This window comes from Thalassophryne amazonica, chromosome 19 (assembly GCF_902500255.1).
Source record: "Thalassophryne amazonica chromosome 19, fThaAma1.1, whole genome shotgun sequence".
NCBI lineage: Eukaryota > Metazoa > Chordata > Actinopteri > Batrachoidiformes > Batrachoididae > Thalassophryne > Thalassophryne amazonica.
In genome coordinates, this window is record NC_047121.1 from 19531464 (window position 1) to 19546569 (window position 15106).

Below are 15106 nucleotides of genomic sequence, written 5' to 3' on the forward strand. Positions count from 1 at the left end.
TCATAGTGATCGATCTCTGCTCCCCTCCACAGCATGTCTTTTTCCTGGTTCTCTCCCTCAGCACCAACCAGTCCCAGCAGAAGACTGCCCCTCCCTGAGCCTGGTTCTGCTGGAGGTTTCTTCCTGTTAAAAGGGAGTTTTTCCTTCCCACTGTAGCCAAGTGCTTGCTCACAGGGGGTCGTTTTGACCGTTGGGGTTTTACATAATTATTGTATGGCCTTGCCTTACAATATAAAGCGCCTTGGGGCAACTGTTTGTTGTGATTTGGCGCTATATAAAAAAAATTGATTGATTGATTGATTGAAGGGAAAACAGAGATTTCTGATGTCCACCAATCCAGATCTGGATCACATTCAAAATTCAGTGGAGTCTTCCATGCTCTAATATCTATCTGTGATGCAAATGTGGTGAGAATATGTGAGGTAGTTTTGACATAATCCTTAAAAGCCTATAAAGTGAAATCTTGATTCTGGATCACCTCCAAAATTTAAGGGATTCTTCCATGTCATAATATCTGTCTGTGGTGAAAATTTTGTCAAAATTCCTCCAGTAGTTTTGATGTAATCCTGCTAACAGACAGACAAATAAATAAACGCCACTGGTTTTATTACGTCCTTGGCAGATGTAATAAAATCTGGTCAAACATCTACATATTTCAGAGATGTTACTGGGTTGGCATAAGCTTTTTCTGATCAGCTGATTTTAGGATAAATCAAACCAGATTCTCTAAATCTGTGCACATTCCCCCTCACCTTGTCTCATATGTGCAGTGTCACTGGAGCAGGCACACGCAGCTCAGTGCCTGCTTTCAGCACAGAGCACAAATGTTTTAAAAAGTAGTTTATCACACTGGTTCACATTAAATACGCATCACAGCTCAATTTTAATCACATCAGCAGAAGTGTGTCTACTGTTTCAGAGTGCAGTGCCCCGGGGGGGGGGGGGGGGGATGTGAATAATTAGCGCATTTAAAAGAATTAAAATTAAAAGAAATAAAAATCTAAAAGCCAAAATGATGGTGTGAATAAGTAAGTTCACCCTCTAGTATAACGCATATAAACCATCACTTTTACATCCAGTTAGGGGATGGATACATGAACATTTCCAAGACACTGAATATGTCTTGGACTTTATTTACACCAATTATGAAGAAATACAGTGTGGCACTCTGTGGTAAATCTGTGTGGAGCAGACAGTTCTCAAAAATTGACTGATTTTGCAAGAAGGAAAATAGGAAAGCCACCAAGACACCCCTGAAGAAATTAAAGACTTTTGTGGCTGTGACTGGAGAAATTGTGTGTAGCGCAATTTTTGTGTGGTCCGAAAACAGAAAACATTGATCCTTAGTGATTTACATGATGTTTGTCGGCTAGCAACTAATTAAGTCAGTCACTGTGTTGCAACTGAACCAAGGTCGATGAATGTCAGATTTTAGTATTTATTATTAATACTTCATTTGACTATTCATTGTTACTTAATTACTTTTTACTTATTGATACTATTAACTAATATTACTTTTAATTGAGCAGAATTTCACACTGTGGTCAAACTAACAAAGTTGGTCAAATGCTAAGATGTAAAATTGTAGAAAATCTAGCAGCTGAAAATCTAAAAATCAAATTCTAGATCTGACCTTAATCCACACACACACACAAAAGTACAGAATACTCATCCATTTAAATGTTTTTATGATGACGTTTTAGTAACTACCTGTATTCCATGCTGGCTGGATGTTGTGATTTTTATTTTATTTATTGAAATGTGTGTATTTGTGTATACATACACATTTTGTGTATTTGTTGTGTATGTTATTTGTCTGTATTCATGTTGTGCTGTCTTATTGATTTTTGGAACAAAGTTGGCAACCAGTCATGTTTTGTCAATTTGGATGTGCTGAATTCTAATCTGACACATGGCAGACTCTATCTCACCTCTGTTGTCCTCTAGAGGTCACTGAACTTTGTGACCCTAAGCGCCCGATTGGAACCCAGATTCTCAGCTTCATAAGCAATCAAATGCACTGAGGTGATGAATAAACTTAACAAATGACCATCTTTTGTCAATTCACAGGTGCTGAATTCAAAATTTTCATTTGAAGAAGTCTATCTGACCTCTGGTGACTTCTAGAGATCATTGACCTTTACAACCAAAAACAACAAACTGAAAAGAGTTTATTTCCTTCATAAAGCAATCAAATGCACTAATATGATGGATGAAGTAGAAAAATTGGTCTAATTTTTCCAAGCTGGAGATGCTAAATTCAAATAATCCATACACCAAACTCCATCTAGTCTCTGGTATCCTTTAGACATCATTGAACTTTGCATATGTGCAATACTTCAATAAAGCATGTGTTGTGCTCTTAAACTGATGTGGATGGCCTCTGCTTTACTACATCAGCTTAAAAATATAAATTTCTCAAGTGCTTGTGCTAAATCTAGAAGAACACTGCATTTAAAATGTTTTTTTTTAAATGGCCGTCATACTTTGACAGTGTACAAACGTATTTACTCTGCTTTGTTTCTGCAAACATTGCCAGAAGTGTGGCATCGACATGCAGCAGCACACTGCAGCTTGTTTCTTGCAGTTGCAGTTCTTCCTTTGATGCTGTGTGGTGCAGCCACATGTAACAAGATTGATAACAGTCTGCGGCACAGAAGGAAGGGAAGTGAGAACTGGCAAAAGGGCATCTTTCTCAATTTGCCAACCCATAGTTTCCAGTGGAGGTAGTGGAGGTCTTTGTTGATTTTCTTGGAGCCATACAGCTGCTTGATAGAGGCCCTTGCACTGTTTGATGAGGTGCAAGAGCCAGATGAAAACCTTGCGAATGAAAAAGGTCTCTGCATCACCACAGGCTGTACTGCTTAAGGTTCAGTCACATGGCACACGGCGTTAGCTGAAGGAAGGAAAAAAGTCACAAAACCACAAATTGTCAAGAAAAATTGGACGAATGAGCCGACACTTCTCCCATCACTGAAAAGCCTGCGAATGCAGAGCGCATAAAAGACTGAAATGAAACCGAAATTAACAAAAGAAAAACAAAGAATGGCGACCTTGACGCTTTACAGCTGCAGGAGCTAGTTGTCTTCACTACAACATTTGCACTCACATGCACATTGCTGCTAGAGATGGCTGCAATGTGCGTAAATAGTTACAGTAGTTGATAAAATGTTCTTGCCGCTATTGTTTGTGTATGAAAATGTTGCTTTTCGTCCCACACATGGACGAGTCACGTTCAGCTTATCCAAGCTTTAGTTATTGAGCTGTTCAGATATCGTCAATGTTTGTGCAAGACGTCGGACTTGGGAGGTTGGATGAAGTTGGACGACAATCAAACAGAACGCTGACGGTACAGGAACTACACATATGATGAGGAACTGTCAAGACAGAAAGCAAAATGGAATACAGATGAATTGAGGTTGTTGTCAGGATTCATTCACATTTTTCAACAGTTTGAAAATTCTGACTGAATGCCAGCTACAGAAATGAAGCTGCACGACGGTTAAATAATGTCTCTGAAAGTCAGCGTTAAGTCCAGATTTCTTGTTTCGTTTTGGCTTCGGTGTCCTTCGTTAGTGCAAGTGTGACCTGGCTTAAGGTCACCTCTTCCAAGTTCTTTCAGGAGATTATGGTGCTCCATGAAGACTTTGAAACAAGATTTATTTGAGTGTCCTGCCAAGAACGATGTGGTATCACATCCTGTGATAGCATGGAAGTATGTCAGGGAACTGAACAGAGCATTGCCAAGGTTCTCGGCAGCTGTGTGAATTGGAATGAATTTCTGCTTCTTTGAGGCGCCTGCCTGATACTGGCAAAATGGGCTCAATGGAGAACCAAAACATCTGTGTCTCTTAATGCTGCATTTACACATAGCGACGAAGTCACGAATGCCGTAAAGTATACATTTTTGGCTGCTGATCACGAATGTGATGATTTGGGGCAGAGGTGTCAGGAGTCCTCAGGAACTGTTGCAACCTGTTACCACGCGTGAGGATTAATGGCAAGTATCGCTGGCAAATTATCACAAACCATTACACACTGTCAATAATAATGTTCTGTGCTATTGCGAGTAAGAGTGCATTGTTACGTTCTGTCACGTTGTGAATCAGCCGAATTGTCTTCACACACCCCTCCCCCCCATATTCATGCTGCTGTCAGCTGCTAGTTCACAGATGAATCCACAGCAGAAGAAGAACTTTGTGATTGCTTGCTTAGTTGGGCTTTTTGCCATGAAGTTGCGCAGAAAGGAGGCGTAGGAGACGGAGAGAGCCAGATGTCTGACTGCATGTGGCTGTCCTCTCGCTCGTTTTCCCGAACATCAGGCACAACAGCAGGTGGAACACCTGCAGGAGCATGCTGAGGAGCATTGGAACGAGACTTCGATGACTTGCCGTCACTGTCCTTCTTCGGCAAATTGCAGCAATGAAACTGAATGCAGTGCAGCAGAGTTTAATTGTGCGCATGTGAGAGAAGTGATTCGTAGTGGCGTGCAATGAAATGTGACACCGCATTACAGTTTGTGTCAAAACTTGACAGTTTTTGTGACAATTCTTAATGACGAGTGACAGTTTGGGCTCCAAGAACCATCACAGAAACCACTACGAGCACTGTCACGCTCTGTTGAGGATCACCACTAATCACACTCAGTTGCAAACTCCACGACATGAGATGAAATGAGGGTTGTGCGTGACATTCGTGGAAGATTTATTTTGACAGTCTAAAACATGCTCCACGAATATCACGCACCAACGCACTGTTAAGAAACCTATTCAGATGCGTTAAGTCACATTAAGAATGTCAGCAATGTGCCACGAATGACAGGAAATTGGCATTCGTAACGCATCCTGACTATGTGGAAATGCAGCATAAGGCCACAACAGTAGCAGAGGCTTGGCTCTTGGTGCAGTGGAGCACCATCCTGGTGTCTGCCTCATCATGTCTAGCCTCCAGTTCTTCTTCATTAACATCAGATGTTGAAGCCTACACATGCTCTTCATTAGTGAATCCAACAGCAACAGTGGTTTTGTTTGGTGGAGCCTGAAAGAAATCTAGCAAGGTCTGCCTTGTTTTCCTCATTGGCCATGAAATTCCCCCACTTCAGAGGCGGGTGGTAGATCCCGATCGCTGATCTGTCACCGAACTGGGACTGTCTTCTTGTTCTTCTTATTGTGGGCAGTCTAAGGCACACCTGTGCACTAATCATGGTGTCTAATCAGCATCTTGATATGGCACACCTGTGAGGTGGGATGGATTATCTCAGCAAAGGAGAAGTGCTCACTATCACAGATTTAGACTGGTTCACACCATGAAACTATTTGCCAACTTAAATACAATTTTAGCACATATGTAATTGTTTTATGAACGTAAAAACTGTGTTCGGTTTGCCGTTTTTTTTTTTTTTCGTAAAGGTCAGTGACCTCTAGAGGTCACCAGAGGTCAGAGTTTCTTCAAATGAAAAATTTGAATTCAGCACAAATATATTCATCACTGCTGTGCATTTGATTGCTTATGAAATTGAGAAACTTTGTTCCGATGGGGCGCTTAGTCACAAAGTTCAATGACCTCTAGAGTTCAACAGAGATCAGATAGTTTGTCATGTGGCAGATTTGAATTCAGCACACACTCAAATTGACAAAATAAGACTGGTTGCCAACTTTGTCCCAATAGACAGAATGAAAAAATTTTGTTTGAAAGAACAGTTTTATATATTTCAACAAAATCCAATCCCATAAGTAACCTTTGTAAAATATACAATTTGTAAACAATATATGAAGCACCAAATCAAGACCAGCTTTTTTCCCCCTTCGGCTGCTGTTATGGAATTTTTATTCAGTCATTTAGGCGCACATCTTCATACAGTAATTCTGTCTGGCAAAATTGGTGCGATGGTACCTAACAGATAAAACTGTAATTTGGACATGCACGTTTACTTTTTCAGCTAAATTTATAACCCCCTTTTCCGTTACAGATCCCTGTTTGTATATTCCTCGTTTTGCTCAGCTGCTTGAGTTTGGAGACAAGAATCATGACGTTTCCATGACTGCAATGAGACTAGTGCAGCGAATGAAAAGGGACTGGATGCACACAGGACGAAGGCCATCGGGACTCTGTGGAGCAGGTAACCATGAGACGAGGCAGTGTTAAATGTGTTCAGTGTCTGTCCTCTAGAGAAAGGTTTAAATTTGACATGAGTGATGTTGACATCAGTGGGGGGAAAAAGGAACATTTCTTGGCATCTTCTGTCAAGGAGCTCTTAATTAAATTACTGCAGTTGAGGCAAATCCAGAAAAATTTTTTTTAAAGAAAACTACTACCCCAGAAGTTGAACATCACATTCCAAACTTTAATTACATTATTGAAGGCTTCTACATTACTTGTAGTTATTTGCTGCACTGGCATTTTTTGATGCTCAGTATCATTTTGCAAATATCTTATACAAGAGGATCAGATGAATGAGGTGTTCAAAGTCTGTAGTACTTTAATTATGGCAATTTCCAGACCATAAGTCACGTTTGTTTTTGTTTTTGTTTTTTCAACTTTGGCTGATCCTGCGACATATTTTGAAGTGACTTGTATGTTAAAAATGCTACATTGTCATCTACGGCTACAAGATGGCACAGTCTACGTGCGTGACAAGCTGCTCCCTTATGGTGATCTTAATGAGGTACTGTCTGACTCTCACTCTGGAGCAAAGGGGAGAGTAACACACCATTAAGTTGCATCCAAACCACCATAAAACAATAAAAAGATCTGAATCAGGATTGCCTGGGTCTTAGCGAATGAATGAAACTAATAAATCATGTTATCAAACTGAAAGACCAACTCTTGAAAAGTAAATCCATTTGGGTGCTCCCTTGTTTTCACTCTGGGTCACCATTGCAGATCTGAGGTGGCTCTACATCTCGATTTGGCACAGGTTTTATGACAGATGTCCTTCCTGACACAACTCTGTATTACATGGAGAATGGACAGGGGAGTTTTTTTTTATTAATTTCAATTTCAATTTATTTTCATTTGTATAACGCCAAATCGCAACAAAGTTGCTTCAAGGCGCTTCACACAAGTAAGGTCTAATCTTACCAACTCCTAGAGCAAGCACACAGGTGACAGTGATAAGGAAAAACTCCCTCTGATGATTTGAGGAAGAAACCTCAAGAAGACCAGACTCAAAGGGGTGACCCTCTGCTTGGGCTATGCTACTGACACAATAGACAATACAGGAAATTATACAGGAAATTTTGGGAGTCCATACCGGTGCACAAGACGGGAGGCCTGCAGAAGAAGACATGCACTCCTACTTCTGGATGGAGCTGCACCTCAAACAGAGAGGAAAAAAACAGAATCAGGTAGCAGAAAGGAAACGAATACGGTATAATTTATCAGCAATTAAGCAACAGCAAGAACAGAAGAAATACTAAGGTGATCACCGGTCTCTAGCCCTAAGCTTCACTAAAAGACCCAGACTTTAGATAAAGTTGAGGCTGTGACCCGTTCTGTTTACTAATAAAATGAAATTAAAAGGGTAGGAAGCATAGTAACATACTATGCTAGTATGCCAGCCATACGAGAGGGAAAATAAGTGCGTCTTAAGTCTGGACTTGAAAGTCTCTACAGAATCTGACTGTTTTATAGATGCAGGGAGATCATTCCACAGAACAGGGGCACGATAAGAGAAAGCTCTGTGACCCACAGACATCTTACTGACCCTAGGTACACATCGTAGTCCTGCACCCTGAGAACGCAAAGTCCGGGGCGTTACATAGGGTTTAAGTAGGTCAGCTAATTAGGGAGTGGCTAGTCCATGAATAATTTTACAGGTTAGTAACAGAACCTTAAAATCTGGTCTCACAGGGACAGAAAGCCAGTGAAGAAACACGAAAATGGGTGTAATGTGGTCAAACTTTCTGCTTCCTGTCAAAAGTCTGGCAGCAACATTTTGAACCAGTTGGAGAGCCCTAATGCTGGACTGCAGTAAACCAGAAAATAGAACATTGCAGTAGTCCAATCTAGAAGAAACAAACGCTGAATCAGGGTCTCAGCATCAGCCATAGACAGGATGGGATGAATCTTCGCTATATTTCGCATGTGGAAGAAAGCAGTCCTCGTAATATCTCTAATGTGGAGGTCAAATGACAACGTAGGATCAAAAATGACCCCAAGGTTTCTCACTTTGTCAGTGTGATGTATGACACATGAACCTAGGCTAAGCGTTAGCTGGTCAAATTGATGCCGACGTCTCACTGAACCAAGAACCATCATTTCAGTCTTGTCAGGGTTTAAAAGTAGGAAATTGCTTGACATCCATCTTTTCACTGATGGACGGCAGTCCTCTCAGGATTTTATGTGAGGGTCATCCTTACCAGATACTCGAACCGCCTCAGCTGTCTCCTTTCAAAGCAAAGGAGCAGCGGCTCTACTCCGAGCTCCCCATGGATGACAGAGCTTCTCACCCTATCTCTAAGGGAGACACCAGCCACCCTCCTAAGGAAGCCCATTTCGGCTGCTTGTACCCGCGATCTAGTTCTTGCGGTCATGACCCAACCTTCATGTCCATAGGTGAGAGTAGGAATGAAAATTGACCAGTAGATCGAGAGCGTCACCTTTTGGCTCAGCTCCCATTTCGTCACAACAGTACGACAGACTGAACGAAATGCCGCCCTCAGATTTAGAGGTGCTGATCCACATCCCAGCCGCTTCACACGGCTGCGAACTGATCCACTGTGGAGGTCACAGGCGAAGCCAACAGGACCACATCATCTGCAAAAAGCAGTGATGAGACTGTGAGTTCCACCCGAAGACGCAGGGAGGCGACCCTCTTATCTGTTGGGGTATACTCCAATGTAGCGGCGCTCAGCCATGGACTCGTGAGTATCCCCATGCCCATCCAGCGCCTCACACCCTGGGCAACTCCAGAGAAGAAGAAGGTCCAACTCCTATCATGGACAGTGGTTCCAGAGCCGGGGCTGTGCGTGGAGGCGAGGCCCACCAGATGTAACTGGTATCGCTCTGGCTCCTTCCTCCACAGCAAGGTGACGTTTCACACCCCTAGAGATAGCCCCTGCCACCCACGTCTGGTCCATTGAGCCACTCGACTTTCATTGCCACCCATGGGACAGTGCACCCGACACCTGCGGTTTCCCCTGCAGGTGGTAAGCCCACAGGGTGGAAATGGAAGGTCCACATTGCCTTTTCGGGCTGTGCCCAACTGGGTTCCGTGGCAAGCCCAGCCACCAGGCGCTAGCTGACGAGCCCTCCAGACGAGGGCCCCGGGCTTCCTCCGGGCCGGGTCACATTTCCTCTATCTCGTTTTTTTCATGGTGTCTTGTGAACTATTCTTAGTCTGGCCCCTCGTCTGAGACCAATTTGCCATGGGAGACCCTACCAGCAGCACAAAGGCTCTAGGCAACACAGCTCTCAGGTTCATAGAGGCGCACAAACCTTTCCGTCAAGATAAGGTGATGGTTCCCGGAGAGGTAAATAAAGCATTGACGAAATTAGTTTTAATTCTTGTTGCATTTAGCAGTATAACCACATTTCAAAAGTAAATATGACTTATAGACCGATATGCCTTTGTGTTTCTTGTCTTTCTGGTGCATTTTTAGAAAGACGTGACCAGATATGCCTTTGTGTTTCTTGTTTTTCTGGTGCATTTTTAGAAAGACGTGACCAGTTATGCCTTTGTGTTTCTTGTTTTTCTGGTGCATTTTTAGAAAGACGTGACCAGTACTCTGGTGTGACATATAGCCCCGACATTATGGTAATATCCATTATCACTGTTTTTTTGGGGGGGGGGGGGGGGGGCGAGGTTAAAACATCCTGTAATTCTAGTGGTAGGCATCATGCAAGAATATTTTTGTGTTTTGGATGTTAAATATTTCTTACAGGTGTGGGTCATCAGACTCAGTCATCATACTCATGTCACCTGTGCAAACTCACTATGCATTGATGAGGGCTGTATTTTGGGATAAGTGAAACCCCCAGTAACACCATATATAAAGCCATTTGCCTCACCACATATAGTATGTTAGCGGTGCTCATTCAAAAGATGATGATGAAGAACAAGATTGAATTCAGAGATTGTTGGCTTGCTGTCAGAGACCCACAACAGGAAGTCTGACATTTGTAATAGTGTAATCAGTGGAATTGAAGTAGCCTCTAAAGCCATCTAACAGGATAAAATAGAGTACTGTTAATGTCGTGTTGCTGAGGGTCGTACCATGAGTGATGTGGCGTCTGGCTTTTAGATAACAAATGTGGGGGGCAGAATGGTGCATTTCAAAATATTTAACTAAAATGCCAAAAGTAAAATTGAAAATTAGCAGATCTCTCCTTGCAGCACTTGGACACAAACAGAGAAGGGCAGAAGCAGTCCAAGGGCCTGTGACAGTGAAGTAAAGAAATGCTTTGACATGGAAATGGTTCAGAAAAGATGCTCTAGCGTGGTACTCCATGACTCCAATAGAAGGGGTGAAGGGTTAGTCTCTATCACGGAGATGAGCCAAAGACTACAATTTACTACAGACTACAGCAGCAGACTACAGATTATGTTCCTTCTTGACGAATCACGCTAAAGTCAATTTTCCCTGACTAACGGCAGTTCAGAACCTTCATGACCAGTAAAAAATCAAGGACGGAGATGTTGCCTGGTATGGTGGAGCCGGGGCCCCACCCTGGAGCCAGGCCTGGGGTTGGGGCTCGCGCGCGAGCGCCTGGTGGTCGGGCCTTAGCCCATGGGGCCCAGCCGGGCTCAGCCCGAAAGTGCGACGTGGGCCCGCCTTCCTGTGGGTTCACCACCTGCAGAGGGGACCATGGGGGTCGGGTGTAGGGAGGATTGGGTGGCGGTCGAGGGCGGGTGGCCCGGCAGCCCGGGCCATGCTCACAGCCCCTGGCTGTTGGGACATGGAATGTCACCTTGCTGGGGGGGAAGGAGCCTGAGCTTGTGATGGAGGTTGAGAGATACCGACTAGAGATAGTCGGGCTCACCTCCATGCACATCTTGGTCTTTGGTACCCAACTCCTGGAGAGGGGCTGGACGCTTCATTTTTCTGGCGTTGCCCACGGGGAGAGGCGGAGAGCTGGGATCGCATTGCTTATTGCTCCCCAGCTCAGTCACCATGTGTTGGAGTTCACTCCAGTGAACGAGAGGGTCGCGTCCCTACGCCTTCGGGTCGGGACAGGTCTCTCACCATTGTCTCGGCCTACGGGCCGAGTGGCAGTGCAGAGTACCCGACCTTCCCGGAGTCCCTGGGAGGGGTATTAGATAGCGCTCCGACTGGGGACTCCATTGTTCTCCTGGGGGATTTCAACGCCCACGTGGGTGGCGACAGTGAGACCTGGAGTGGGGTGATCGGGAAGCACGGCCTCCCCAATCTGAACCCGTGTGGTGTTCAGTTGTTGGACTTCTGTGCTAGTCACAGTTTGTCCATCATGAACACCATGTTCGAGCACAAGGGTGTCCATAAGTGCACGTGGCACCAGGACACCCTGAGCCGGAGGTCGATGATCGACTCTGTAGTCGTATCATCTGACCTTTGGCCATGTGTCTCAGACACTCGAGTGAAGAGAGGGGCAGAGCTGTTGACCGATCACCACCTGGTGGTGAGTTGGATCCGCTGGGAGGGGAGGAAGCCGGTCAGACCTGGCAGGCCCAAACGTATCGTGAGGGTCTGCTGGGAACGACTGGCAGAACCCTCTGTCAGCGAGGTCTTCAACTCCCACCTCCGGGAGAGCTTCTCCCAGATCCCGGGGGAGGTTGGAGATATGGAGTCCGAGTGGACCATGTTCTCCACCTCCATTGTCGATGCGGCCACTCGTAGCTGTGGTCACAAGGTCGCTGGTGCCTGTCGTGGCGGCAATCCCCGAACTCGGTGGTGGACGCCGGAAGTAAGGGATGCTGTCAAGCTGAAGAAGAAGTCCTACTTATCTTTGTTGGTAGGTGGGACCCCGGAGGCAGCTGACAGGTACCGGCAGGCCAAGCGTGCTGCAGCCCGTGCGGTCGCAGAGACAAAAACTCGGGTCTGGGAGGAGTTCAGGGAGGCCATGGAGGAAGACTATCGGTCGGCCTCGAAGAGATTCTTGCAAACCGTCCGACGCCTCAGGCGGCGGAAGCAGCTCTCCACCAGCACTGTTTACAGTGCGGGTAGGGAGCTGTTGACCCTGACTGGGGATGTTGTCAGACGGTGGAAGGAGTACTTCGAGGATCTCCTCAATCCCATCGTCACGTCTTCCGAAGAGGAAGCAGAGACTGGGGACTCAGAGGCGGACTCATCCATTACACAGGCCGAAGTCACCGAGGTGGTTAGAAAGCTCCTTGGTGGCAAGGCTCCTGGGGTGGATGAAGTCCGTCCTGAGTACCTTAAGTCTCTGGATGTTATGGGACTGTCTTGGCTGACATGCCTCTGCAACATCGCGTGGCGATTGGGGACAGTGCCTCTGGATTGGCAGACCGGGGTGGTGGTCCCTCTGTTTAAGAACGGGGACCGGAGGGTGTGTTCCAACTATAGGGGGATCACACTCCTCAGCCTCCCCGGTAAGGTCTATTCCAGAGTACTGGAGAGGAGAATTCGACTGATGGTCGAATCTCGGATTCAGGAGGAGCAGTGTGGTTTTCGTCCCAGCCGCGGCACACTGGACCAGCTCTACGCGCTCCATCGAGTGCTCGAGGGTTCATGTTTGTAAAGTGTAAAAAAAAAAAAAAAACTCACAATATGAAAAAAATTGGTAAATGTAGCATATCACTTGTATGACACGTTGTCACCGAATCTGCATGCATGAAAGAAAACGCTACACGACATAATATACCAAGTACAGTTTTAAAGTTTCCTTTATGAAGTTAATCACATGATTTTGAAGCTGGACTGTGATGTTGTTGTGTTTTATTAATATACAAAGTTTGTGTTTTGTTTTGTGCGTCCTTGTGAGTTGTCTACGCTTGCATAGTTCAGATGTTTGACCTGAAATGAAATGAAATCTGAATGTTCCTGATTTAATGAAAGGTATCAGAGGGCTGTTGCATACATTCCTTCATCATGAAGTCACTGATACCAGCTGATCACAATTATATGATTGTTAAATATGAGCTTGCCAGCATGGTGGCTTAGTGGTTAGCACTGTTTGACCTGATCCTTTCTGTGTGGAATTTGCTTGTTGTCCTCATCCTTGTGTGTGTTCCAGCTTCCTCCCACTTCCAAAGACATGCTAGCCGACTGCAGCACCGTTCATAGCTAAAAGTATAGTCGGTTCTGTTCTGTTTGGGAAGCTAACGTTGATACACACTTTTGTTTACATTTTTTGTTATATGTATTTGTTATTACCGTTATTGTAGGGTTAAACTACGCTATTGTACTTTATACGCTAGTTGCCAGCTTTGTTTAACCTTGTTGGCTAGCAAGGTATGGTTGGCTTGTTAACGGGTAATTTAACGGTAACTCATCTAGCTATAGCAAGCTTATTTTCGTATTTTTACATGGTGTAGATTTTTAATGATTCTTACATGGTGTAGATTTTTAATGATTCTTCAGTTTATGGGTTCTTTAATAGATATCAACATATAGTATCTAAGTTTGGGGATTCTATTAGATAGCATATAGAGTATGTATTTTGTCTTCCTATAGTAAGCTAGCATGGTGAACTTTAGATACAAACCTAAAACATATTACATCATAGCTTATGTTTCTATAATAAAATAACCATATTTATAGCTTAGCCTACTAGCTATAATTTAATTTTACTGCTAGTCTACAGACTAGGTATACGTATAATACAATCTTCTCCTGTATGAATATTTAGGTTTTAGAAACTAACTCCTATAATATTATGTAGTAACTATATTTCTTGTATATGTTGTTTATTACCCTTATTGTGTAAATATCACTTATATACATGATGTCCATTTTCTTGAGCCGCTTGGGTGGGTAGGGAGAGTTCCCATGGGATTAAAAAACAAAGCTTTTCAACCTACCATCCCTGGTTCTCAAGACCAGGCACCTAAGGCCTGGTTTTGGTTATATATCAGTTTCAATATTTCTATTGGTCTCGGTTCAGTCATTGCTACAAATGATCAGTGCATATATACTATAATGTGCTAGAGCATAACGCTTGCGACAACAGTTGGAGGTATCTTCTTTAATCTGCAGAAGCCTGAAACAAAGACATTCTGTCCATTAGTTCCTGGTATTATTGAACAAGTAATATAATTATTCTGTTGCAGCAGAGTAGGATATATAGCTAAGGTTTTGACACAAATAAATCAAAGACTTATTCTCAGCATTACGCTTGCGACAGTTTCACCTTGCTTTAGAAACATTGTTTTTTCTAGGAAATGACATTTCTACCTTTACAAAAATGTATTACTGTGTGTTAGTATGAAGCACAAACAAACTGACAAAATACAAGGTTATTTCTTTAACATTCAACTTTAAATGATAATGCTAAATATCAATGTCACACAAAATTGATGGGAAAAAAGTGCAATTTTTGGGGTAAATTTCATGCATATCTCTGGAACCGTGTGGAATTTTTCCATGAAATTTTCAGTACCTGTCAAAGAGACTATAGGCAACTCACAGATAAATCTGGATTGTGCTAAATAAAATAATGGCTTGTTCATGACAAATGCAATGCAAATCAGCAGTTGGGCTTCATTAGTTTTGAACTAGGCCCTAAGTGGCTCTTCTCTTCTCTATTCTACTCTTCTTTTTTAGATATTTAAATACCTTAGTATGCACTAGTAGAGTTCTACCTTAGAATTGGAATGTATTATTTAAAACATACCTTGCTGAATTTTCATGCACGTTAGGTAAACTGGTGACTCTAAATTGACTGCACTTACAAGTGTGAATGAATTTGTCTGAATATGCAGTCCAGCGATGGACCAGCGGTCTGTTCAGGGGGTTCCCTACCTTTTTATCCAAGGACTGCTGGGATTGGCTCCAGTCCTATTTGTCCTTTAACTGGAATAAGCAGGTTCAGAAGATTGATGGATGGATGGCCTCTTGGAAATGATTCTTTTTATGCCAGATAGACCCCGTTCGTCTGACCTGCCAGCACCCTCATACATGTGCCAAGGTTAAGCTGGCGAGGTGACTGGTGTGGATTTCCCACATGT

The 15106-nt window shown here is 43.7% G+C and overlaps 1 protein-coding gene across 2 annotated transcripts in view; it reads left to right on the top strand.

Annotated features, from left to right (window-relative positions):
* The window catches only part of LOC117501102 (transcription factor IIIB 90 kDa subunit-like), a 307385-nt gene that overhangs the window by 85065 nt on the left and 207214 nt on the right, over positions 1-15106 (top strand). For both annotated transcript variants that reach the window (XM_034159916.1, XM_034159914.1), the window contains exon 7: positions 5969-6118. In XM_034159916.1, coding sequence (XP_034015807.1) covers positions 5969-6118 — 150 coding nt within the window. The remainder of the gene's footprint in view (positions 1-5968; positions 6119-15106) is intronic.